Source organism: Rhinolophus sinicus, linkage group LG01, assembly GCF_036562045.2.
Source record: "Rhinolophus sinicus isolate RSC01 linkage group LG01, ASM3656204v1, whole genome shotgun sequence".
Taxonomy (NCBI): Eukaryota; Metazoa; Chordata; class Mammalia; order Chiroptera; family Rhinolophidae; genus Rhinolophus; species Rhinolophus sinicus.
Genome location: NC_133751.1, coordinates 24,838,632 through 24,866,314, shown reverse-complemented (window position 1 = coordinate 24,866,314; position 27,683 = coordinate 24,838,632). Strand labels below are relative to the sequence as shown.

The window sequence follows — 27,683 nt, the reverse complement described above, 5'->3', positions numbered from 1 at the left end:
TTAATTACATTGCTAAAATGTTGGTTTAGTACGCTTTGTTCCATACATCCCAGTTACCCATTGAATGAAATTACTTGCAAATACAAAATAACAACATATGACTAGTATGGTATTTCTGCATATACTTAGAGCCTACACTGAATTATATTTGAATTAAAACATCTGCTAAAGGTCATTAATCCTACGAGAATACTATGAAGAGAGAGCTTCTGAAGAAAGAAGAGTAATTAAGGGCTAGAGAAAAAACACTTCCCGGGTTCCCCGGGGCAGGCCGAGGTCCTGCTTCAGGGGGTACCCTGTTCCTCAGGCAGCTCTTCCATGTATGTTTACCTGGGATCTTACCTGTCATATTGACTGTTATATTTCCAATGCCTAGCACACTGCCTGGTATACAGTAGCTGCTCTATGAATTATACTGAAAAAAAAAAAAACAAGAAAAAAAAAAACCTCCTTCCAAAATAATTTATCAAAGAATCAGATGTACTGCTCAATAAAAATCTCATATTCAGAGCAATGACTATTTCCCCCCAAAAAACAATTTCATTAATCATGTGAAACTGTTTATTGAAAGTTCCTGAATAGAAGCAACTAGATAGAAGATGCCCTGGCTTATTTGGGGAAGGTAGTAGGATAAGAAAAACAAACAAAAAAAAGATATCCAGTTATTTTTCATTTAAGACTCTGGCTATTTGACAGAGTAAAAGAAAAGTAACTAGATTCTGGTGCACAAGAATGTGTACAGCAGGCTATCACTGTGTTTAAAAATCCTGCTTGTATATGCAGAACACATATTAAGCAGCTACACCACAGACCAGCTGTACTGGGGGACTTCTCACTGCATAGCCTTTGGCACAATTTGAATTTTTCACCATGTATAAGTATTATTTTGGGCAGTGGTAGGCGGGACCTGTCGCCCACTGTTTCTTGGATTAAAGCCGGGTAGCTTCCTCTAGATGAATCAACAGTGAGCCAGGCCGAGGAGGATGTACATAGCTCACGAGAAAAAAAAGCCATCATTTTATAAGGACTCAAGCAGTTTCTGGACAAGTCCAACTTTTTATTATGTCAAACTTTGCCTCAAAACTCAATTCCAGGGTGGCCGGATGGCTCAGTTGGTTAGAGCGTGAGCTCTCAATAAATAAGGTTGCCGGTTCAATTCCCTCATGGGATGGTGGGCTGCGCCCCCTGCAACTAAAGATTAAAAACAGGGCGACTGGACTTGGAACTGAGCTGTGCCCCCCACAACTAGATTGAAGGACAACTTGACTTGGAGCTGATGGGCCCTGGAGAAACACACTGTTCCCCAATATTCCCCAATAAATAAAATAAAATAAAATAAAATAAAAAACTCAATTCCAGGCTTGTTAAAAAAAAAAAAAAAATACCTCCACTAAGATTATCAAAATGTCATGCCACGTTTTCCTCAAATATGGTGTTCAAGGGTTCCTCGAGGAAAGGAAAAGTCAGCTTTGTTTCTAGTGCCCTCTGCCCCATCTGGTTTTCATAGCTTAGATGTTCACTCGCAGAAAACCATTTTCATATATTATCCTCCTATTAGCAGGTTACTCAAATCTTTACTCTAGCCAATCTTTCCCACATTAAGAAAAAAGTACTGGCAATGTGTATAGCTACATTTTTTCATACCATTGCTAAAAGGCTCTTACCACATCCAGGCACTAATGTAAGTCAGACTTCTGAGCCCACCCTCTGTGAGACCAACTTTCCCCAACCATACGCCATGGGGAGAATATAATGTCTAGAAAAGGCACTGATCTGAATAAGTAATTCTCCAGGGTGAGCTGGTGATAACAGACTCACAGCAGGCGTGGACCTCAGCGCCCTAGTTTTAGATTCCTTAGTTATTCTGATAAACATTAGCTTCGTGCTGACAGAAAACTCACTCAGGAGCTGATGCGCAGAGGAATGAAGAGATCTGCCTAAGGATGAGACCAGGATTCCTTGCTCCAGCCTCAGAACAGAGAAATGTAATCAATAAAAACTAGTCGTCAAAGTTAGGAATTAGTTCATGGCAGCAAAGTCTGCAATAAAACAGGCAAAAGCAAGCCAACGTTTCTCCAGTTTCAACATCCGAGTTTCCGAATATAAGGGTCTTTAAAGAGTCCAAAAGAGTATGTTTTATTCAACAGTATGTGGGGGAAGAGTGTTTTGAGTCTACATAATTACACTTTTCCCCCACCCTTCCCCAAGTTGGAAAGGATACTTCATGAGGAAAAAGCAGAAAATCACCTAGTGTGTATCTCTCAGAAACGTTTATAAAACGATATTCTGATCTCTAAATGTATTAATGGATAAAATGATACTCAGATATTCTAAATTAATAAAATTACATTCCAATCACAAGAGCTGTTTTGTGGAAGTAAACTGGATATTGGCCAGGAAGACTGAAAAGGAAAAAGGTTCAAGTTGGAGGCACTTCCTTACAGTGACCCCGGGGACAGCATAAACACAAACAAGAGAACTAAACTCTTTGCCCATATAGAATGTGTTTTAAAACCTGCAAAAGATGAATTCTTAAGTGACTCTATCAGATGTTTCAAAATTAAAGAAAAGGTAGCTAAATCTGTTAATACAGCATTATTTTTGTTTTAAAGTCCTCCCAAAGATCTTTAACTTAATGCTACTTACTGACGTCCAATAGAAGAATTTCATGGCTTAGTCATTCCTGCTCTCTGTTCGTTAGAATAGACTTAAGTAAAATTTCAACTTGAGAGAATGGCTATCACAGATGTGTTGGAAAACATCTTATTACCAGCAGATTTTTCAGAGATATCTACCTATATACCCAACTGCATACATAAATATGTATAATTAAGTGTTGGGCATCAAATATACACAAGCTGCAAGAGAAGAAGAAGTAGGAGTTACACGACAGGACTGCTTCAGCAGATAAACACAAACACTGCTATTGTGCCCTGTTCCAGTTGTTCGTATCACTCTTCTCTGCTAGAAAAGAAAATCCAATGAACCGCCAATACAGAGAAAGTTTTCTTGCCACAAAGGGACCTTTGTTTGAATCCCCCACAAGTGACAAGGTCAATCTTAACCAATCTTGACATTTCTATGGAACCTCTCCACCAAATTTTTTTCCAAGTTCAAATCATTTCCCGAAACCTTTCTGAAATCCAAAGAAAACTCTGTATAGATAAAGTATCAGTTAAGTTCTTGAACAAATACCATTTATGATACACATTTTCCTCAAGATACTTTTCTATAAATATACTTATAAAATCTAAAGTTGAAAGACTTGTATGATTTAATCCACATTCTTTAAAAAAAATTAGACTCGAGATTGTGGTAATAATACACTGAATTAATACTTAAAGCAGTATTCACCTGCCTTCTTAGCATACAGAATTTTTAAAGAAAATCGTATTTTCACAGCTTCTACCCAAAGTTGACATTTAAAAAAATTAAAATATTTTGCCATGAAGTTGTTCAGTATTTACATTATCACCTAAGGGGAAAAGAATTCTTTCATTTAAGTCCTAAGGAAGGCTTGCAAATTCATTCTATGTGAAAGTTTGTGCTGGAAACATGTTTTGCAGACGAAGAAGCAGAAAGTTATCATCTGAATTCAGTCAGCACTTTCCAAACCTTTTCTTCCTCAAATCACTGTAAAAGTACTCTAAGGAGTTTAAGCTACTTGGATGTCTTTTTCATGTTTATTGTAGTGCTGCATGTTAGGGCATCTGATGACATGGGAACCACAGGACACTTTTATAATTAGCTTCTTCCTGGCGAATACTGCACCACTTCCACCATGGAGACCCATTCTGAGACTGCTTATGATAAAGACACTGGACAACATACCTCCCTTAGGGAACAATGGCCACAGGGAAATGACAAGACGATGATGCCTGTGATGTACCACAGGGCTGTCAGAAAAACAGCGAGCTGCTCTTTGCTTGCAAGGTCCCCACATTCTAAGAGGTCAAGACAGTCAAATATGAGGTAAGAGTCTAATCACGCTCCATGACGAGTCCCATGGGGGATATACACCAAAAAGAGCACATCCTAATAATGTTCCAGATGGGTAACTCCTCGCAGAGGTCTAAACTGAAATTTAGTTCTTCAGACTGAACCCTTAACTGCACTTTAAATATATGTGTATTTTTGGATTAGTGATCCAGGGGAATGCATTCTGAATAATCAAAAAACTCACTAGTTTCAATTCCATTTAAATAAATAGATTAATTAATTAATTAATTAAGCAAATCCACATAATTAATTTCGGTCTCAGTGTCCTGAGCTGCAAAAAAGGAAACGCTGGTACTTCACAGGATGCTATACAGGATTAAATCAGATGAAATAAGGAAAGTATTGGAAAAACACAAAAGTGATACCCAGGTGCTAATAACAATTAGGGGCAACATCTCCTGATCAACAAGCAATCAGAAAGCTTAAAAGAGCTTACTTTTGAAACTTAACTCATCAACCATCTTCCTTGTGCTTAAATCAAGTACTAGATTTAACTTGGCTAGATCACAAAGTTTACATTGAAATCGTTTCCACCAGCCAGAAAAACTGTGTGGTCCTGCTTGTTTAACTCACAACTGGCAGTCAAAAATCCATGTAATGGTTCAAAATCCACAGCTGTAAATGCGATGCAGATGAAATACTGCAACTAAACCCCAGCCATTGTTTCTTTTTCCACAAAATCCTACCCTGGTTCAAGATTGATAACAGCTAATGGCTAAGCTTGGTAACACTTTCATCTGTCCCAACCAGGACCACTATCCAAGTTTAAATCTCCATGTGACAACTCCGAATCCACAGACTCTTCTTGGAGCTTGCAAAAGCAATGCAAAAAGGCAAAAAAGCACGTAGTAGCCCCAAATGTCTGCGGAAAAATAACCAGAACAGCCTAATTGGCAGCTGGAGCACGTCAAGGCCTGTTCTGAAGCAATGATCCAAGGATTCTACCAGTCACGAGGCTGAGAGGAAGCAAACAGCTCAGGTTTTAGTCCTAACCTAAAACACAACTAATATGCTTGATGACTAGGGAAGAATCCATTTATTTTGACTGTGTTCACTGTCAAAATAAAGACGATCGCTACAATGCTGTAAAACTTGCCATCTTTAAAAACCATTTCTAAAAGCATAGGCATGCAAATCATTGTGCTTGAGTCTTTATAAAACAAGGCCTGTTCTTTCATCTCATCTTAGACCAGTGCTGGCAGAAACAGGCACACGCACAAAAGTCAACACAAAATTCAGAGACATTTCAGAATATCCGACGTAGATGCTCAAAAGGACAGTAATAGTATCAACAAAAGCATTGCTATTTGCGAGCTCACGTAGTGCTATGCTAAGCTGAGCACTTTACATGTATTATTTAATTCTCGTGACAACCTATGAGGATGGCTATACTTTCACCTCCATTAAACCGAGGGAGCAACTAAGATTTAGAATTAATAAGTACTTGCCTACCGTGTTACTGAAAGAGATTTTTTTTTTTTAAGTTTGAGGCTTTATGTATTTGTGCTGTAATCTTCAGCTTGTTACTTCCTGCACAACTCAATAATGATAATGATGATAATATATTTGGACATAAATATTGTTGCTGAAAAATTATAAAATGTTACTTAAACTACTCCAGTCACCATTTGACAAAAATAGGGTGAAGGGTATACACATGCGCCTGGCTACCAGTGCTGCAAAGGAGAGTGGGGGCAGAAGGCTTCATGCGTCAACGGTCACCTGTACAGCAGCCCTTTTTTCCCTTGTGCCTGGGTCCTCAGGTCCAGAGCTTATCGATTTTGCCCTGCTGCTGGGGTAAAGCGGGGCATCATCTAGCTGAAGAGGGGGTACAGCTGAAGAGGGGTTCTGGGCTCTGACTACTTCTCAGACAGGCTTGCACAGAACTCCTATTTTTAGTCACAACTGACATCGGTGTCAATTCCTGTACCTTCTAGAGGTTCCAGGGTTTCCATCTGGTCCTTTCTTGGCTTTCTTCACTGGTTTGCATTTTTCAGATTGCCTGAAATAGTTCCTGAGTATCCAAGTGTTTTTCAGGTTCCAAAATGTTGTTGCTGTTGTCTTTGTTTTTCTTTCCTTTTTTTCCCTTGTGCATTTGTGCAATGACTTTCCCATCATTTTTAATGGGATTTCAGAAGGGAAATGTGAAGTTATGTATCTACCTAATCAGTCATCTTGAGTTGGTGGCATCTCCCATCGGCTTTTACCAAGCCTTCAGATACCAGGGGTATCTTTTCTGCAGTCTTAACTAAAAGGATTGCACCTATTATTAAGACATCTGGAGACTATTTCTCTACTTGAATGACACATGAATACTTATTTCTTTTACTCTTACTTCAGACACTGGTCATTGATAAAAGTCTAACAAGGTGGGCTAAAATACCGTTATCGTCGAGTATTTGAGGTGAATTTCAAATGAACGTCTTTGTCAGAACAAAGTCAAGGAATGTCACAAAAAACAGCTTTTGAATGTCCCTTTCTTTCAACTGTCAGCTGAAGAAGTTTACTTTTAGAAAGAATAAAGTTTCTGTGTTATATTAAAGGAAATAAGGCAATTGCTCTATTCACTAAAGATTCTGTGGTAAACTTATATTGTGTATCGAGTAAGGAAAGAACATTTGCTAATGGAAAACAATGGCAAAAGCCATACTTTAGGACAAAAATTAAACAGGTTCCACAACATAAACAGTTCCATATTCTCCGGCCTAGTTAAATTTAATACATTGCTCTTTTAAAATTTAGCTTTACGTATTAGTCAGGAAGGATGAAATGCTAATATTAATACTGTAAAACTTTTGAAGGTATATTATTAAAGCATTAAAGTTTCGAATGTTAATTACCAAATACAAAACACATTTCACAATACAGCTATATTATGTCAGTATTTGAGTAAAATGTCATTATTTTGTAATAGGAAGGGATTACATAAAATAATATTAAAGCATGTGCATTTAAATCAGTACTCAGTGTCCCATATTTCATTTTTAATATAATGTGTTTAGAATTAGGGGGATAAACCTTCTGGAAAAGCAAGTATTGGGTGAGTCCCATTCCAAATGTTTACTATTATTGTAATTCACTTTTCCACACAAAGCAGAAAGTGGAGAATGTGGTATTAGTGACTCATTGTAAGTGGGGAACAAATTCAGGTCCTCAGGACACAAAAGCAGAAGGATGGATATTTGTATTTTGTTTTGCAGAAATTGAACCCAAGTATAGTTTTATATAATATAATATGATATATGATATGATATATGATATGATATGATATGATATGATATGATATGATATGATATGATACCAGGTCTTTAATATAAGACTGCGTCTTATATTAATTTTTGCTCCAAAAGACGCATTAGAGCGGATGGTCCAGCTAGGTCTTATTTTCGGGGAAACATGGTAGGAGGGGACCAATATAAGACCAGTAGGATTCCAGCTACCTCCCCATATACACCTTTAAAGAGGCTTACAAAGCAAACAGTTGCTGGGCCCATGGCACAGACAGAGAGGGTAACAGGAAGTCATTAAAGAGAAATCAAAGCCTCCACAACCAAGAAGCTTGAGAAAGGTCCATGCAGCTCTTATCCTATTTACTTCATTTCTTTCCCAACCCACAGGCTCCTTAGATGTTTCTGTGCCAAAATTCTGACCCAAGAAGGGCACTACTAGCATTTGGATGGGACAATTCACGCCTATGTTGGACGTCATACCAACTGCAGAGTGTCTGGCACCTCTGGCCTCCACCTACTAAAGCCAGTAGAGCCCCCAAGTCCCAGGGGCAACCAAACATGCATTTCCAAATGCCCTCAGGGGTAAACACAACCGCCACTACCACTTCAAAACTACTGTTACAAGCTCTAGTATGTCATTTAAACCTTCAGTGTTGAGAACCACCTATATGACTGAAATCTACATCTCCAGCCAAGATTTTTCTCGAGTTCTAATCTGATTTTTATCCTTTCAACTACACGCCTTCCCCTCCTGCCCCACAGTCACTTCAGACTTGCCCAAATTTGAGTTCTTTATCTCCCTCACTAAGCCCCAACCTGTTTCTCTTGTATCCTGGCCAATACAACCACCATCCACAGTGAACTAGGTAGAAGCCTGGAAGGCAGACAAAACCCCTCCCTCTTTCTCACCAAGTCTTCTATGTTCTAAATATCCCTCAAGTCCTTTCTTTTCAACCTCCTATCAGGTTCCCATCATCTCTGGCTACATTACTGGAATGGCCTCAAATCTTTCACCATCTTCACTCTCTCAGTAATGCAAACACCACACTGTTACCTCCCAGGTCACCTAGTCAGTCCCCTACTCAATGGCTCAATGTTTCCATAAGCCTTCAGGAAACAGTGAAAACGCCTCAGCAGGGAACACAAAGACCTTCACCATCCACTCTCATCCTCACCTTTGATTCCCACCAGGGCCCTTTTATTCCCACATAGGCCCTTAAAGCCATAACCTCCAGCCTGACCCAAACTTGCCCATATCAGGGCAAGTGCCTGCTCTGGGATGCCTCTGCAAACAGACTATGGATTTTCCACCAGCCACCTGAAGACCAGCAGCCAGGGAGCAGATGCCATTAGCTGATATGTTCTAGAACCCAGGCACCTTACAAAGTAAGAGATTCGATAAGTGTTGACTGAAAGGAACAATTTTTATAAAGAAGAAAAGAATTTAGTAGGGACATACCACTGATAAAAAAGCACATTCCCAGAATCAGCATGATCTTGTCCCTGCCTATTTTCAAATAATGTCATCTTACATAAGGGCTGCTTAGTGTTATTTATGGGCAATCAGTGAAGAATCTGAGCCACTATAAAGGGACCAGATGCCGTATCATTAAGTTGAAGGTCAAGCATATTCTGACCTCAACTTACACTAAACATCCCATCACCTTAGCTACAAATGTTCACTGGGCAAATGTAAAACAATGGAGTTAATCCTGATAATACCACACTTAACAATGCCACACACAATCAGTAATACCTTATTCAGACACTGACCGTTTGTTTTGTTCAAGATTTTATCTTTCATTTTATTAGGACTGTAAACTCTTTCATGGGTAGCACATTAAATAGTTACCACTTGAGTCACTCTTGGAGATTAAATGCTGAAGTTCAACAAACAGGCATTACATAACAAATGGGCTTTGCAAATCTGAGCACTTTGCATTTTAAAAAGGCTGTATCTGAAATGAGTGTTTCAAACTAAATCAAATAAACTTGTGCAATACAAGTTATTATGATAGTCATGATTATCAGGAAGAAGCTGAACATTCTTAGTTGAAATGTATTACCACAGATCAAATATCACATAGGCAGCTATCCAAATTAAAGCATTGCATTTGAAATAAAAAAAAGAAAAAAAGGAGAGGAAATTTCTTTACCTTTTAATGGAGGCTGAGAAGTTTCTAAGTTTTGTTTTGAATACAAACTAGAAAAAAAAGGTTCAGGGCAGCGTCTTCCTATAAGCTACTATAGAAAGGAAAACGTTTAAACAAAATCATCAAAGATTTAAATTTTGTAAATAATAGAAATTAAAATCAAATTTGAATCTATAATTTAAATGAAATGACTTATTTCAGGATTAACCAATGACGGATTTTTTATCCCCATTTTATAGATAAGAAATGAGCTGGAGAGGTAGCAACCTGCTCAAAGTTAATCAGGTACCAGAGGAGAAGCGACTGCTGGAGTCCAGTCCCCTGACTATGCAGATAGACGAGCGGTGCTGCCAAGACCAAGGACTGAAAGCATCCTCAGGTCAAGAAGAACTGTCATTACCCGATAATCAGAATTTACTAACAGCTTTCTCTGGAGCCATGGATACACTGCGAGAAGCTGACTGATGGCCATCTGATTCAAAGCACAATCCCACAATGGAGTAAAAACATGCAACCAGGGTTTTCAGAAAACATATTCTAATTAAAATCATGACGTACACTTTACAGTTGTCAAAACAATAACAATTCTTGAGAGTGATGGTGCTACTTTGGAGCTTTGTTTTCATTCAACCACAGTACAAGTTAAAATGAAAGAGACTCACTTTGAAAGCTAAATACCTTTTGAACAAGGACACACCATCTAAGGCTCTTGTTCTGCCCTACTCACTGAAGGGAGAAAAGAAAGTTTCCTTTCTTTTACCGAAACTGGCAAGACTGGTACCAAAAGGACCAATGGGATGACCACAGGCAATAACCCAGCTTCTGAAAGAGGACTCCCAAGGTGGAGTATGCATCGCCACCCGCACACCACCGGCCCGCTGTTCCCTAAGGCCCAGCTGGTCCTCCAAACATTTTTAAGTATCCATGTCAACAACAAGATTGCCCGGATCTTTTCTTGTGCCAGAATCTGGCTTCTGAAGCTGCCCCACTATCATAAAATATTTGGAGAGTTCAGCGATCTGACCCCGATTTCCGGCTCTCTGAAGTAGCCCTAACTCACATGCTAATCTGTTCAGCATGGATATTCAATCTTGGAGCTCAAAAGAAAAATCTACCTGTACACAGTGATGGAGCCAGCAGACACCAACATGTTATCATCACTGTCTATGGGGTTCTGCCCTGAAGTGACAAAAGAGCAATGTCCAGACTCAAAAGGAATACTCACTCATACCAGAGACAGATTCAGTCTCTAGGGGCCCTGAAGATTGGGCAATTTGCAGGCCGTCTGTTTAAGTAAAAAGTAGGCACAAAGCAAATACTGAAAAGTGCTCTTGCAAGTGAGGAGCCTTGAAGCTTATGTGTTATTAGTTGTACAGTAAACCCACCTTTGACCTAACCACATAAAATTGCCAATATTCAATCTATTTTGACCTACCAAAATAGCAACTTCATACGGTTCAATTTAGTATGCTGCTGGCACATAGTTCCAGTACAGACTGACTAATTCACTTGGAAGGATATAAGAGGTCACCACAGGTATACCAAGCTCCTGCACTCATTAAAAATAATAAAGACCTAGAAAAACACACTATTCCCCAATATTCCCCAATAAAAAAATTTAAACAAAAATGACACGGAAAACTCTTCCACTTGTGCTTATGGAATATTAAATTGGGAAAACCTACAGAAATCATTATAATCACTATAATTACGGTCACTACATTTTAAAAATAATATTTACATAGATTAACAAAGACAAGAATATGAAAATGTAAACAAAAATCATTTTTATATTTGAATGGTATCATTGTAAATTACTTTTTTCTTTCCCAACTAAGTTTCGTTATATTATTGGCATAATTAAAAAGGATACTAGCGAAGAGTACGGAGAAGAAGTGTGGAAAGAAAAGGAATGAAGAGACTTTAGAAATGATTGTCTGCTGTAACAATTAATTATACACTTAGCATCTGTTTATACATTAACAACCTAAAACATATCTTTAATTTATTTCAAGAAATAAAGATAAAAGCCAACTGAGTGAATGAGAGACTTCATATCTCTAAATGTCTTACTTTTGGGATAACACAAATGTTTCTTAGTAAGCAATGTGTTGTGTTGATATGACCAAAGACAAACTGAACTAAACTTACTTTTTGCTTGCCTCACAGACGTCTGTAATATTGGAGAAAAGATGGTGGCTCTCTGTTTTGGTCATCGTATCGCTCAGTTCTTTAGAATTTTTAAACATTCGTATCAAGATCTCCAAGCTGAGTAAATATGAATGTTCAGAGGATATGACTTCAAAGATAGCCTGGGAAGAAGGAAAAAGAAATGTAATATTAATTCCTTTAATTGAAGAACTAAATACAGCTCTCATAATTCTACTATAAGAATGACATAATACCTTGAAAAATACAAAAAGATTAGCATTAAGAAAACTGCATCCCCAAACTACTGTCTTTATATGAGGCACTCATACCCAAATCTTGATAAATAGTCACTGCCCATAGTGTAAATATGAACAAATGCAAGCATTTTGAGGACTAGAGATTGCATCCTGAGGTCATGCTTGGCAAGGAGTGGAATCTATGGAAGGAAGCTAGGCCATGTCATAAAATCTCAGTGTCACATTAATTAACCTTTGAGGTCATCTCCTTTAGCCCTGCTTTCAAAGTATGCTGCTCTGGGACAGTAAGGATTTATGGACACCACTTGGGATTCAGAAAACATTTCTCACAAATACATTCCTTCTTTCCTCTCTCATGTGGGCCCTTTCTCACCCTCTGTTTTAATCTGACTAATTGGCAGTCAATAACAGCAAATATTCTGGGTGTATTAAGAGAGCATGACTGTACCTACCCTTAAAAGGCTCTTATCAGCCACAGGAATTCTTTTATATAAACTCATATGACTTGAAAGTAATCCTGTCTGTTCAACAAGCCACCATCTCTGCTCTCATCGGTGTCTCAAGAAGAAGTGAAGGACCTTCTGCAAAAACTCTTGGTGTCAGGCACACAGTGGTTTTCCTGATAAGAGTTCATTAGATGAAATGCCAATCCACACAGGTGGATGGACAGCAACACCCTGTGTAAGGAATTCATCTAGCTCCTTAACAAAACCAACTTCAGATCCACCAAGAATGGCAACTCAGGGAGAATTCCTGCGCAGGGAGGGGTGGTGAACAACCCTGCAGGCCTGAGATTGACATCCTTCCTGGAGACCTCCCTAGTAACACTGCCATCATCACCTTGGCCTCCAGGGCTCCTCCCCTCAAGCCCTTGGCCCAGAAGAGGATTCTTCCCATAACTTCCTGTGCCACTGCTGAGGCTGGGTGGGGGCAGGGCAGATGGGGGCAGGGCAGGCACAGACAGGTAGATGCCCAGCTGCCGGTGGGTGGGCCATAGATGTAAATCAGATGAGTGGTGCTAATCTCAATAGTCACCTCCCTTTTTAACATCCATAAACTTTTAGGGAAATCTTACTTAAATCTGCTGGTCTAGCCTTGGTTGTGCTCCAGGGATTTCGATATAACTATCTAAAGAGTAAAGAGTAAGAACATTAAGTCTTACTTAACCTGTGTCTTGTGCAATTCTATTACACACTTATCAATGATCATCTCCAGGAAATGTAATGCAAATTAAAGAAGATTGTTACTTCCTCACCCAAAATAATGGATTTCAAGTTGTTGATGGATATGGCACCTTGGAATGACATAAAATATTTTCAAAAGTAAACAAAGGCTTTTATAACCAAATAAAAAATACTAAGATTTGAACAAAAAGATATAATGAACTATAAAGAACAGATCACAGGAAAAGATGACTAAGCGGCAGTTTAATATAATAGGTTTAATGTAATAATTATTAAAACACCCTGCAATAGAGCCATCAACTACTTAAAAACAAACCAGATTACACTTGCTAAAATAGCTATATAGAAATAGAAAGGAACTCTCAGGTTAAATTTGCTGCTGTCATTACTTTTTTATATCACAAATCTGAATAAATCTTTTCAAAATATAAGGGAACTAGGATAGGTTTAAATAGAAAAGGTTAAAATAAACCAGAAATGTTCAAATGGAATTAGGACCCTAGAAAAGCTCTTGAATTTGTCCAGAAGGAGAGAAACACTGTTTATGCCAAAATATTAACAATAAAGAAAAAAGCATATCACCTGTCTATCATGTAGATTTTTTTAAAAGTGGTATAGAATGGAATATTATATAGTGGTTTGAATGAATGATCTAGACTGATATGTTTTAACAAGGATAAATCTCAAAAATAATGTTGAATATAAAAAATGAGTAAATGTGATACATAAATGATGTATTACAGAACTGTACACCTGAAATCTATGTAACTTTACCAACAATTGTCTTTAATTAACTAAACTTTAAAAAAAGTGAGTAACCAAAAAATATGTTCACAATCATCATTTATCTATATTTTAACACACAAACAGGTATATGTATATAACTATTTGTAATACATGATTTAAAAACACAGATTGGAAGGAATATATCAATTCATAATTATAGTTGCTTCTGGGGTGGAGAACAAGGGAATGGGACTTAGGAGGATAATATGATTTCTACTTTATTGAAAGTCTTATCTTCTTTACTTTAAAAATATGAAAAATAATTACAAATGTAATACATTTGTTAATTGTCAGTGATTGGTACACCAATGTTATGTACTCTTCTTTTTTTTTTAACATAAAAAAATGGCACTATAATGTGCTTTTATATTTTTGCATTATTCCACGCCAATGAAATAAGAAAAGGATACCTCATGCCCTCTGTGGAATTAATGTATACACTTATATAAACCCATACTAACATGAATAAGACAGGAGGAGATTGCTTTGAAAACTTCCCAATATTATTACAATGAGAAATTTTCTTAAAACTGCATTTATTTAAACTTCAAATTGTAAAAGCCTATTATTATCTGTCTTATTTTTTATTAAGTGAAGTTTTAGCTTGGTAGAATTTTGGATTTATAGAAATATTGCAAAGAGGGTTCAGAGTTCCTGTGTATCATTCAATCCATCTTCTCCTAACCAGGGTACATTACATTCTGTCCATAGACAAATGTATATACTTTATTCAGATTTCACCAATTTTTCCATAAACAGCGTTTTTCACCTCCAGGATCTAAAGTTGGTTTCATTTTTCAACATATTTCTTCCAGTTTAACTATCTGGACCAGGTGCTTTGTTGTTTAAATTAATGTTGGGATATTTTAAATTTTTCTTTTCTGGGGGCTTATGTGTAGTTTTATTTGACAATGATCATATACTTCTTTTGTAAAAAGAACTCATTTGGTCTTTTTATACATCTATTCATTTTATACATTTTCAAAGGAAAACACGTTGACAAGCGTACATAGTAGGTTAAAGCACATGCACTCTTCAAAGCTCTAAAGCATCTTCTTGGAAGAAAACATACCTCTTGTCTCTTTCTTTCCTCCTGGCTAACTGTCTGAGATAATCCATTTCTTTTCACCTAGGGGGAAAAACAAAACTGTTCTGAGGTCATTCACTTTAACAAACAATTTCTTTATTATGTAAGGCACAACTTTTAAGCTCTTCAAAAATGAATTAAGAGAAATTATGCAAAATGTTGAATTCAGCACATAGGAATTTTGGGGTCTCATACCTCTCAAATAATATTTAATCACATTAGTAAATTAGCACAGTTCAATAATAAAGAACTGACAAGTGTCTAGAACATTAATCTATCAGGCTGAGCTAATCTGTTCTAGTCTTAGTTCTGGATATTCCTAAAATACGTATCAAATTAATCTCCCAAATCATAAATGCAGACATCTAATAGTAAACAAATGAAGTCCCCACTCTGAGAGTTTACTGCCCAGGATCACACAATGACAGCGTAATGTTAACACCGTTTTTTATACAGACTCCACGGAATACCAATGCTCTTTATAAAAAAAAAAGCCCGATCAAAGAAGAAATCAAAGTCCTCTGCCCCAATTTCAGCAGTCTTTTCAGCATATTTAATTTTGACAAATAAGGATATTAGCCTGACTTAGACAAGCCACAGAACCCATAAGAAGCAAGAATATCAGTGTCATACTTAGAAAACTGCCGCTGTGTCATTTAACTGAATCAGTGTCATCATTACCTCCATTGCCACACTTTTTTATTTGCTTGCTGAAGTTCCTGAATCACAATTCAGTTTCTAAAGCACAGATTCGAAGCTGGACTATTATTACCTCCATGAAAGGAGGACCTGGTGTCTCTTCTGGTACACCTGGCACTGAATCTGGCGCATGAAAGACATGCATGTTTTTCAGTCAAAGGTTAAATTAGTAAAAAGTACAACATAAGTAAAATACCAACCAATTAAATCCTGTGCTTCAGAGAAAAGAAGAGCAGTTAAGAAAGACAGTGCCCTCCCTTTGTGTTAGAAATTAATAGCAATAAAATAAAACAAATAAAATGCAATATAATAAAATATAAAGCTCTTCAAACATTTTGCTATCATACTTCCTAAAATTTTTTTAAAAACTATGTTCCCCTAGGCCCATTTTTAAGTAGACATCTCAAATTTTTTATCTTAAGTTTAAAGAATTTTAAAGATGCATTTTCCTGTTAATTATTGATCTAGACATTTTTAAATGTGTGTTACTGTACTCTTCTAAATATATCCAAGGGAATGTAAAAACCATATTGATTTGATATCCACCATCATCCATTTAAAAATAAATAAACTTCCCTTAACAGTCAGTAATTTTACACTAACCTTCTTTGTCCTTGAAATCAAATTTCTATGTCAATTTTCCCCCAAAATTTCATAATGTAATATAATTCTATGTGTTAGGGTATCTTATTAGTCACAGTAGTATACTTTGAAGCAAACACATGTTTTTAAATGTAATTTTCTAAAATTTCCTGTGACCATTGAGCTTTAAGTATAAGAGAGACTCTTGTGGATTCTATAATCGCCACAAAAATCACCACAAATACCATCAGTAACCTATGATCAAAGCAACATGATTACTTCCAATTTTAATGCATTAATCCCTTAAGCATAAAACATTACTGAGAATGCAACTCTTAGTAAGATGGGGGTAGGTTATGGTGGTTTAATTAAAGGAGGCTTCACTGAAAACAATATTTCAAAATGACTACCTTTTATCTTGTGCTCCAGTGGTTTGACACTTCAGGGCAATGAACCCTACAATAAGTGTTGAGATGGGCAAGAGAGATGCCTTTCTTTAGTAAAATGGCAAAGGGGCAATTGTGAAAGGGGAAGTTGGAAAAAAGATATGGTGTAACACTTTAATTGCAAGATGCTTGTCAGTTTTAGAAAGGAGAATAACTAGGCGTGGAGGACCTGAAAAGTGGCAGCCTTAAAACTATCCCTGTCCACCTCTCATGAATTCATGAGTCTTCGTGAATTCCAGAGGTGTGATGCCTACCCTAGTGTGAAGACCACTGTGCACACTTCTCTATATCGTGCTGTCATGGAAACAAAGACAATTACACGTCACTGTCATTAATTTAATTTTTGGAAAAAGTTAGAAAGCAGTACAAAAATAGATAGAGCCCAAATCAGGGGTAAAATTAGCACTCATTTACTAAACATTAACTGTATGACGGGAAATGTGCGAAGCATTTATATCTATTTTCCCATGGAACCCTCATAAAAACTCTAGAAAGCCGATACTATTCTTATCCTAATTTCACAGATGAGGATAACAATTTAGGCTTAAGACCCAAGATCACGCACCTAGTAGACAGCAAGGCCAGGACCTGCATCCATGCTTGTCCAACTCCAGGGCTCACGCTCTTAATTATGATATTAAATGGGTTAGGGCTCCCCTCCCCCTGCCCTCTATGAAAGGCAACTCATTTCTAGGGTTGGGCAATCACCACTAAATCCCTTTCTAATGCCAGGTCTGTATCAAGTTTCCATATGTCTTTTTTCATCCGCCCATATCATGGAATGTTCTTAGCTTTACCCACCGTCCTGACCCTGGGTCAGCCTGTCAGCAAGAATTCATGGCTAAAAAGGCTCCTTCATACATTTTAATAAGGGAGGGGACTGGCCAGAAGAATGAAACTGTTCAGAGTTGCTCCCGTTTGGTTAACCCTGAGCAGGAATTTCACAGTATTTCCTGCTTGACACAAAGTCCTGGCAGATCGATATCCAGGCACCATGCCCACAGTCTCTGCAGGTGAGGTCATCAGCAAGAATTTCCACACCACTGGCATCTCCATCCAAAACTACTAATGAGTTCAGACCCGGAAATCTTAAATGGAAAAGAATGAACCATGTGGGCGTAGAGACCTATACAGATGACAACTCGTTTACTGAGGGATTAAGAGTACTGCATCAGATTGCAAAGGAGAAAAAAAAAATCCCTAGCAAAAGAACTTGGTCTTTTGAAGGGAAAGAGAAGGTAGTTTTAAAAAAGGCAAAGTATCAATGCATAGAATTATATCTTTCACTAATACTAATACAAAAAAAAAAGATAAAATATTCCTTTAACCAAAAAGCCATCAGTAAGAAACCAGTAGCCCGTTACAGAAGAAAAAAAAAAATTATAGGAATCATTATTGGATCATAAGAAAACTAAAGTATAACACATTTGGGGAGACTGAAAGTTTGCTCTGGCGAGTTATGAGAAACCATTTCCTCCTGACTGGCTGCCAGACCACTGCCCCAGAGCCTGTCCTCTCTCAGCCCTTCCATACCTGCACAGGGCAGGCTGGACAGGTTCTTCCTCTAGAGCCAAGGGGACTCATGTTATCCACCTGAGCCCTCCTTCCACATTCAACTCTAAATTAAGTAGTAGCTGAGAGCAGGTGCCTGCAGGTAATAAGTAGGTCAAGAGCAGGCAAGATTGCAGAGACTAAGGAGTTGGAGAAATGAAACCAGAGAAAGGGGGAGAGAGTGATATACAAAGAGGGCCCCACAAAGACTGGCAGAAAGCAGAGAAGACAAAATTGGAGAATGAAAACAGGAGCAAGGATCAAGCAGAGAAAAACAAGAAAGGAAAGAGGGAGGGAGGAATAGGGAGGAAAGAAGGAGAAAGAATGGGTGCCAAGTTTTTAACAGTAAATACCTCTGGAAATTTTCTGATTTAAAAAACAGTGACCTTATCAGCAAACTTAAGTAAAATCACTGGAAGGCCCAGACTTTTTTTGCATAAAAAGAAAAAAAAATATGTGTATAAAGCATGTATTTGTACCTATAGTTTAAAATCTTACACGCGTTCTGCAGTTTGCATGTTTTTGCTAAGAGAATCTAAAATACTACGTTTATCACATTTCTTCAAATGCTCCCCTTGTTTCCATATGTAGAAAATAAAAATATAATAATAATATATTAGCTTCGAAAACTGATTCCTATTGCGCTATCAAAAATTAAAAAAAAATAAAATGTGCAGGCTCATTTTATTTTTAAAATATATATTTCCTATTGGTAGCACTGCCTGAGTACAAATGGCAACACTTAAGACAGTTGAAGCAAAAACACTCCTTTAAAAGTCTCTTCTGACCTTGCCAAATCTTTCTTATTCCTCACTATCTCAGCCTGACCTAAATTTTTTATTTAAGTATGTCATCAATAAGTAGAATTGTGAAAGTAGTTTAATGAAACATTAGGAATTGGACTCAGTTTGGGATTCTTGATTTTATATAATCTAACCAATTCACAAAACTGTTCAAATCTTGCCACAGCAGTTTCTAGACTCCAAGGAGAAAGTATGAATGCATGTCAGTATCTTCAACACTGTAAGTAGACAAAAATTAATTCAAATAAAACAACAAAATTGTAGCCCAAGACTACAGCTCTGACATCAGTTAAAAAATATGAACATATATATGTGGCTTGTCCAGACAACAAATGCAGAGAACTCAGAAATGTTATAATAGTTTTAAATTTGCAATTATATTATATTTTTACTGCTGTAACTGGCATTTAAATTCTTCACCCATGAGCTCTATTACTGATATATATCCCATGTCCAAATGAGACAGAAATGAATAAATGGCTGACAACAAAGAACAGTACAAGATACTCCATGCATGGATATGCTACCGTGTTTCCCCGAAAAGTAGACCTAGCCGGACCATCAGTTCTAAAGCGTCTTTTGGAGCAAAAACAAATATAAGACCCGGTCTATAATATAATATAATATAATATAATATAATATAATATAATATAATATAATATAATATAATATAATTAATATAATACCAGGTCTTATATAATGTAATGTAATATAATACAATATAGTATAATATAAGACCGGGTCTTATATTAATTTTTGCTCCAAAAGACGCATTAGAACTGATGGTCTTATTTTCGGGGAAACATAGTATTGTTTAGTTGGACCCAAAACATAGTTTTTGAAATTTATAAAAGGGTAAACTCCCTAAAGTGTCGGCCCAAAAGTTAATTATTAGATACTCCGTCTAAAATTCATGCTGGTTTTCTTCTTGGTAACTTGCAAATCTGATATTCTTAGATGACTATCCTATGAAGGAACAGGCAGCCTTTAGGCAGAGATTCCATTCCTGCGTTCCCCCATTACAGGCAGCTTCACCTTTCAGAGAATTCTGTCAGGAAATCCATAAACTTTGTGTAATATTCCTTGGCCTTTGACTCCACTGATTAGAACAGGGTATGAGCCAAGTTTTTGAAGGCCTGCAGAGAGCCCCAACACTGCCATTGATACAAGGCCCATCTACAGGATAGAGCAACTCCTGTATCTGTGGAGAAAGCCAAGATTAAAAACACCAGTTTCTTGCTGATCAGATCATCATTTTCTATGAAACAAATAGGGATATGTTCTCTGGCCCTCCAAGACTTGATATGGTTTGTAGATAAGATGGGTACACATTCCTTCTATTTTTACCCACCAGCCAGGGAAACCAGAATGGAAGGGCCCCAAAAAACTGAACAAAAAGGCTTGGAAATGTAGCCAGTTAAAAATTAGATTTGGATATTTATAAGCCAAGATCACCGGGGGTCCATAAAGCACTAACGTACACTGCATACCCAAGTGAGCTAAGACCTTTATACTTTGCCAGTTTACCCACTTGCTGAAAACCTGCTGGTTATTCATGCCTCTTGGTGATTCCCTATTCACCGGCTTCCATGCTTAAAAGCTCACGTGGGAAGGGAATGAATTGTAAAGCAAAATTACACCACAGGACACAATCACTCTCAGGTCCTTTCTACAGACTTAACACAACCCAAATGGCCTCTGAATTACAAACGACCTAGAGTTCTTTCACTGTAAATAACATGGGGACAGCAGCTTTGAGAGTATGTTTGAAGTTCCTAAACTGAAAAAAAATCTGCCAGGTCCAGAAATCATGACCTCTGTAACCAGGCCCCATAGCCTCTTTCCAGCCCCACTCTGTCCACGAAGAAAAAGCCCTAAGGTATCACCCTACCATCTCAAAGGGCCAGAGATCTATGAAACCAAAGATCACATAAATAAGGTCAAGGTGGGGAGTGTCACATTTTTAGGGAGGGGTGGGTAAGCAGATAGAACACTACTTTTTTGTCATCAAATAAGAGGTAGAAGACAATGGCTCATTCAATAAAATCATATGCTTAATTTGAAAATATGTCCAGTGAAGTGCCAGGGACTTCCTAATTCATTTGTTCAGAAAAAACGATCCCCTCTCTGAGCTACTGTTGTTAATCTTAATTCTATAATCCTCACCAAAATCCTTATATCTCAAGAAACAGCAAGCACTCTTAGTTCTCCCCTCCCCCCTCCAGGGAACCTCAGATCTACGAAAATGATGGCAAACTCTGATAAGCAGGCCAGGGCTTGAGGCTCCTGCCCCTCCTCCAAGGGCTGCTTGCTTCGTCATCCTCTAAGACAGAGCCAGGATTCCTGAATGAAACCAAATTATTTCAATACAGATATGAGGCTGAGAGTACAAACCACAAACAGGTAGCTAATTAAATGTACAAGAATAAACTGTTACACTTTGTATGATGTAGGAGATAAGCGTGCATTACTTCACTGCAGCCAGCCCTCGCCTGCTAGTTACCCTAGCTTGCCATTTCCTGAGTCAGAGTTCTGCTTGGTAACCACTTTGATTTCTCAAACTGCCATGCTATCAAATGCTTGCCATGCCCCAGAACATGAGAACTTCAAAACTTTATAGCAACCCTGCAAAGGAAGGGAGCACTATCCATATTTTACAAATAAAACATAGGATCACAGAAAAATCATTAGCCCTAATAAGGGGCAAAGCTGGGATTCAAACCCAGGCCTACCTCCTTACCCTCAGAGGCTGGTTCTTAACCACCCACAGCACTCTGCAACACTTCTGAATTTCTCAGAGCTGTGAGCTGCAGCTACTCTTCCCTGAACTAGGTAAGATCCTCCCTCTGGATGCCCTGGAAACCACCTCTCTCCCTGGAGATGTAGTGAAACCACTTTTGCTGTATTCAAAGTTAAGCTGTCAGCGGGGCAGCCTGGCAATTTAACTCACTGCTTGGTCCTGACATTTCTCCCACTACACAAGTTCCTCTCTGTGGCTTGTGGCTCTTACTTGCCTTCATTCCCCTGTGGGCTACTGAGCCTAGACCCAAATTTACGCATTCTCTGTCTCCTAGATGGGCAAGAGATGCTGTTCTCCTTTATCTATCAACAATTTAGAGGGGAAAAGTGAAGTAGAAAATACATGAAAAGCTGGTGACACAGAAGAAAGGATGAAAGGGAACCTGATTTTAGTAGAAAAGGGCAACTTCACAAAATTGTTTAATAAAAGATGAGCAGTTTTACAAAGTGGAATGTTTAACGAAACATTGCGGAGCCGACCAGAATATCAGTGGTTAACAGCAGAAGGGCTTGGGAACGGATGTAAAATCAGAGCAGATTTCAGTCTGAACCATTATGTTTAATTCTCTTAAGGATAATTCAAATATAATTGTTTTAAATAAGTGAATCAGCTTTACACTTTGAATCTTTAAATTGAAAAATTAGGAACGAACCAATGACTAACAATGGGGATTGGTTAAAAGAACCAAATACCCACCGATGTGGTGAAATACAGTACAGGCTTTCAAAAGGCTGCTGTGGAAGATAGTTTAATGATGTGGAAAATCACTCACAGTGATGTTAAGAGATAAACCAATGCGTTCCAAAACAGCAGGCTTAATGACATGAGAAGGTATTTAGAACATTGTTAAGGGGGAAATATGGGTAATAAGACAATCTTAGTATTATTATTATTATTTGCTTAAAAGAAAAGAAAAATTCTGTGTACACTTTTAAAAAATGCTCTGAAAAGTTATATATCAAAATGTCAACAGTGGGGAGGAGGGATTTTAACTACTTTTCATTTTCTTCTCTTTTTCTATTGGCACTTTCTGATTTTTCTATCATACACGGGCCTTGGCTTTGTCATTAAAGCATCATTTTTAATTAAAGCTAAAATATGTTTCAAAGTCCCTCTCTCAAAAAATAAAAAAAGTAGGGCGGACAAAGGGAATTTTTAAGAATGCCAACAATGCCTGCTCCCCTTTGTTTTTGCCCCCAAGGAAAGCTGGAGAAATGAGAGGTGACCATTAGCAGATGAAAGAAAGGAACGAAGGTAAAGAGGGCAATGAGAAAGGAAGGTTTCAGTCAAGCCCAAATAAGCAGCGGCTTATGCAGCAGTGTTGAAAATGAGTGATGACAGGCAGGTGTGCAAGTGTGAGAGGGAGGAGGAGGCATAATTGAGCATGACATCACAGACACATAGTGAAGCCGTGAGTCAAGCAGGGGTTGACAAAGACAGAGCAGGTCTGAGTGGCTCCTCTGGCAGAAGAGAACACCTGTTTATAAAGGTGATGCCGACACCTTCGTTGCTATTTGATTGTTATTAGTTTTGCAAAGTGGTAGATGGACAGGAATGATCAACTCCAAAACAGTAACTTCCACTGACATTGAAGTTAGTTTCTTACAGTTGCAATAAAAATCTAACCTGAGCAAAATCTGTTCCAAAAGACTGAGTAATAAAGTAAATTGATGTTTTACGTGGGATTTACAACACATGCAATGGTTTCACTGGACAGGAATTACCTGATTGCATGGAAGAGAGCTGAGAAACAGGCACAGAATCAGCATTATTCTTCCATTTACCTACGTATCAAACTTCAGTCAAGCCATATTTTATACATCTAGGGCTCTTATGTCCTATTCTTCTATCCATGTAGCCGATCTATTATAGTTTTGATCATTCTTTCTAGAGAGAAGTTTTCTGACCTTCACTATTCTCTATGATTTCCACGTCATTCATTTTGACATTTTGTCCTACATTCTTTCAAAAACTAACTTAGACATTTCATGTCTACTGTCTTTTAAACCAGCTTCTAAGTTCCTGCAATACAGGTCCTGGGTTTTAGGTTTGTTTGGTTTGCCCCATTCACTAGGATGTACAAATGAATTTTGAGGTCTCACACACACACAGTCGCACACATGAACACATCCTGGGTTACAAACTAAAATGTATGTCTCATTACGTTAGGCCACTGATACAGACCACAGCTACAATGTCAACTCCACCAAGTGTAAATTTACACTAGATATATCAGCCATGTCGCTTAACACTCCCACAGAGCCCTGCAAGAAAAGCTGTTCTACTCAAAGCTTCCAAGAAAGAAGTAGCTCAAAGTCGCCACATTTCATACCATAGTGCATCATGGAGGCCAAAACTGATTGGAATAGAGCTAGTTAGGCACCTGGCCAAATGAAAATAAAGTAACCTATTGGTGGGGGGTAGGGATTGAGCCAATATGATCCAATAGGATTCTCTCTCAAGAAAGTGGGTAGTTGTATATGGAAGCTGAAAGGATAACATGAGATGGAGCAGGACCATGCTAGGTAACCTCAAGTCAAAGTTATGAGAACTCAGAAACTCTGAGTATGCAGAGCTCTAAGGAGAAAAGACAGGCATAGTAAAGAAGAAAAATAAGCCAATCCATGAGAAGAAGAGAGCCAACAGGAAAACAGTACTGAGTCACGATATTGACCAAGTATCAGAGGGAAATATGGCTCCTGCTCTTCCAGAATCCTAGGCACATGTAGCCCTTATTTGGGGAAACTTGAGAAGCTGTTCCAGATAATCTCAGCACCCCTATGAAAACAGGACAGCAACCATATTTAACATCTCAGAGTCACAGCTGCTTCGATATAATGTACATAGAGAAACAGCACTTGCCCTCATGGTACTGTCACAAGGACTACATAAACTGTAGCGAAATGATCGAGTACAGTCCTTGGTGTAAAGTAAGGTCTCTGCAAATGTTTGGTCAATAATTTAACTGCATGTAAATAAATTAATATCATGATGACCCCATGGCAGGTCCCAAAACTACGGCTAGCCTACAAGTCAACCCTTTCACTGCCTGTTCACATTGAGACCTTGAACCCAGGTGGATATAAGGGCTCTCCGTTGCTCAGCTGAGCAGACAACCACCATATTCCTTTGTACATCACTACCAGAAGCAGGGTTTCCAGCCACCCAAAATGGAAACTACTCCACCTTTGTGTTCCTGCGGTTGGAGAAGTGGCAGAGTTTATCTCCTACACCACAGGGGAGAATAATCTGCAATTTCCTTTCACTGTCAACAGTACTTCCTTCTGCAGTAGCTGTCCACTGGCTCTATAGCCCTTATCTCAACAGGTATACAGATAATAAATACCATAATAACCTTAAGACATTAGAGTACAGACTAACCATGCAGAAAATCAAGTACTCTGGATAAATCGACACAATTTAAGAAACACATTTTTAAGCACTACTTCCATATTTAAAGATCCAATAGGAATTTTGATGGTGACGACGTCTCCAATAATCTGGAGACAAATCAATGTGTGGATGTGGCCCTTAGAAATAGTCCATCACTGGACTCAGGGACGGGACACCACAGGGGACACCTAAGGTCAAGAGGGCAAATATAAGAATCTGATGGATGATTTCCACAATCCAAAGTTCAGTGGTTTAGAGCCTTTCCCCAGTTATTGAGAACTCCTCAGAGTAACGGAGTCTTCTCTCCTTTTACCTAATGACACTGTATTTCTACCGACTGCTATTGTTCTTGAAGGCACCCATCCACATCTCCAAAAGAAACCCCAAGTGGGGAATGAGGGTACAATTTAATTTGATTTCATAGTGTGCAGACATCTACCATGGGCTAACATAGTTCTAAACTTTGAATAAGACAAGTTCCCTGATGTTCCAAAGACACTTATTAAATCCAGGGTGTAGCCACACAACCATCAAGCATGTTTCTTTTAAAATAAAAATTAAAAACAGCCTCCAAATGGCCCCTAAATAAGAAGCTTCCTGGGTGTTTTCACTGCTGAGTAACTTCGTTATTTTCACTTATGGGATTAGGTTTTTGCATTCATTCATTCATTCATTCATTCATTCATCCATTCATACCTTCCTTCAAAAATTCATCAAACTATTTACTGCAAGACTGCTATAAGTCAGGCACTATTTCATATGCTAAGAATATAGCAGGAAACAAAATGGACAAAAATCTCTTTCTTCATGTAGCTTTTATTCCAGTGGGAATAACAAAAAAAAAGTAAATTAACAAAAAAGTAAATCACATGGTATGTTAGAGGGGTAGGTATCACGGAGAAGATAAGACAGGTTAAAGGGGTGTTAGGGAGAAAGCCATGTGGCGCTCTGGAAGAAGAGCTATTGTAAGCTAGGAGATAGGGGATGCAAAGGCCCTGAGGCAGAGTTCACCTAGTATTTGAGGACCATCAGTGTAACTGAGGAACGAGTCAGATGGAGAAACAGATGCGTCCAGAAAGGTAACCAGGAGCCAGATCACACAGCCTCACTGGCCACTGGAAGGCCTGGCCTTTTACTCTGAGTGGAGGAGGAATCACTTGAGGGTTGAGAACAAATAAACAGTACCTCGGTACATTCTAACGGGCTCACAGATCTAAAACATGACTATATAGTTGCTATAGGGAGAAGTGACTAAAAGGGACACAGGTAGATGAGGGCAGGTGAGCTGGGAAGCAATGGGGGTAACCCACTTCTGCGTTGGACAGGATGGCAGCAGCAGAGTGGTTCTGTTCTAAAGGTAAAGGTGACAGGCTTTGCACCAAATTGGAAGTAGGTTATAGGAGAAAGAGAAAAGTGAGGAAGAGTTCCCAAGTTTTGGATTCTGCAACTGGAAGAATGGAGTTATTATGTGCTGAGAAAAAGAAAAAAAAAGATACTGTGGAGGAAGCAGGTTTGGGTGGAAGAGAAGGAAGTGACCAGAAGTAACCTTTTGGACAGTTTAGCCTTCAGATGCCAGTGAGACATCACAAGAGAAGTTGGATATCCTTGTCGGAAATTCAAGGAAAGGTCCCACCTAGGGATAGAAACTTGAACGTCATCAAAGCCTATTATGTATTTAAGGCCACAGATTGGATGAGATCACCAAGTGAGTGCAAAGATAAGAGGGACAAGAACGGAGCATAGGGACCCTCCAACGTTTAGAGCTCAGAGGAATGAGGAGGAGCCCACAAAGTATTAGGTTGATGCAAAAGTAACTGCAGTTCAAAAGGTTAACAAAGAATTGCAAAAATCGCAATTATTTTTGCACCAACCTAATAGATCAAGAAGCTCCATTGGACCAACTTTGTTTTAACTCTTCTTAACCCCCATCACTGCAAAGGGTCCACATGCATGACATTTTCTCTGCCTGGGACACCTCCATCCTCGCCCCGCAACCCCCATTCCACCTTTGCCCAGACACCTATCTGGACACGCCTCAGAGGGCAGCTGTTGTCACCTCCTTTTCCCCCTTCCCTCGACTGACAGCACCTTGCCCATTCCGGTGCCCTCCCCCATAGGATCCCAGAGCAGCACAAACATGTCCTTCACGGTATCAACACAGCTGTAATTCTGCACTGATTTATGGGATTATTTGATGTCTGTCTTGCCCTTCAGGGTGTCTGTAAGGACATGAAAGCAAGGTGGAGTCTGTTTTTGTTCCACCTCTAGTGTCTAGAACAGGGGAGGGCGTGGTGTAGAGACTAGAGGAATAAAGGAATGGCTCTCATTGACTTTCTCCCAATGAAATAAGACCCTCTTCTCTAAGTCCCATGTCTAGGTTTCTGACTGAAATGTCTCCTTTTGTACTTATGTCAACCAAATTTAAATATCCCTATGCTCATTTCCTCCCACTTTCTTGGAGCACCTGTCTCTTTTCTCTGCCTCCCTTCAGGGCCTGGTGCACACACCCCCACACTTTCACATCCCATTGTTCTCTCAGGAGAACCAATAACATAGATATTT

At 38.4% G+C, this 27,683-nt stretch overlaps 1 protein-coding gene across 1 annotated transcript in view; it reads right to left on the bottom strand.

Moving 5' to 3' along the window:
• ARHGEF26 (Rho guanine nucleotide exchange factor 26) overlaps positions 1 to 27,683 on the bottom strand; it is a 117,197-nt gene that overhangs the window by 76,504 nt on the left and 13,010 nt on the right. Inside the window, exons 5-6 of the mRNA XM_019731993.2 lie at positions 14,833 to 14,889; positions 11,534 to 11,694 (exon numbers count right to left, since the gene is read on the bottom strand). Of these exons, the coding sequence (XP_019587552.2) occupies positions 11,534 to 11,694; positions 14,833 to 14,889 (218 nt within the window). The remainder of the gene's footprint in view (positions 1 to 11,533; positions 11,695 to 14,832; positions 14,890 to 27,683) is intronic.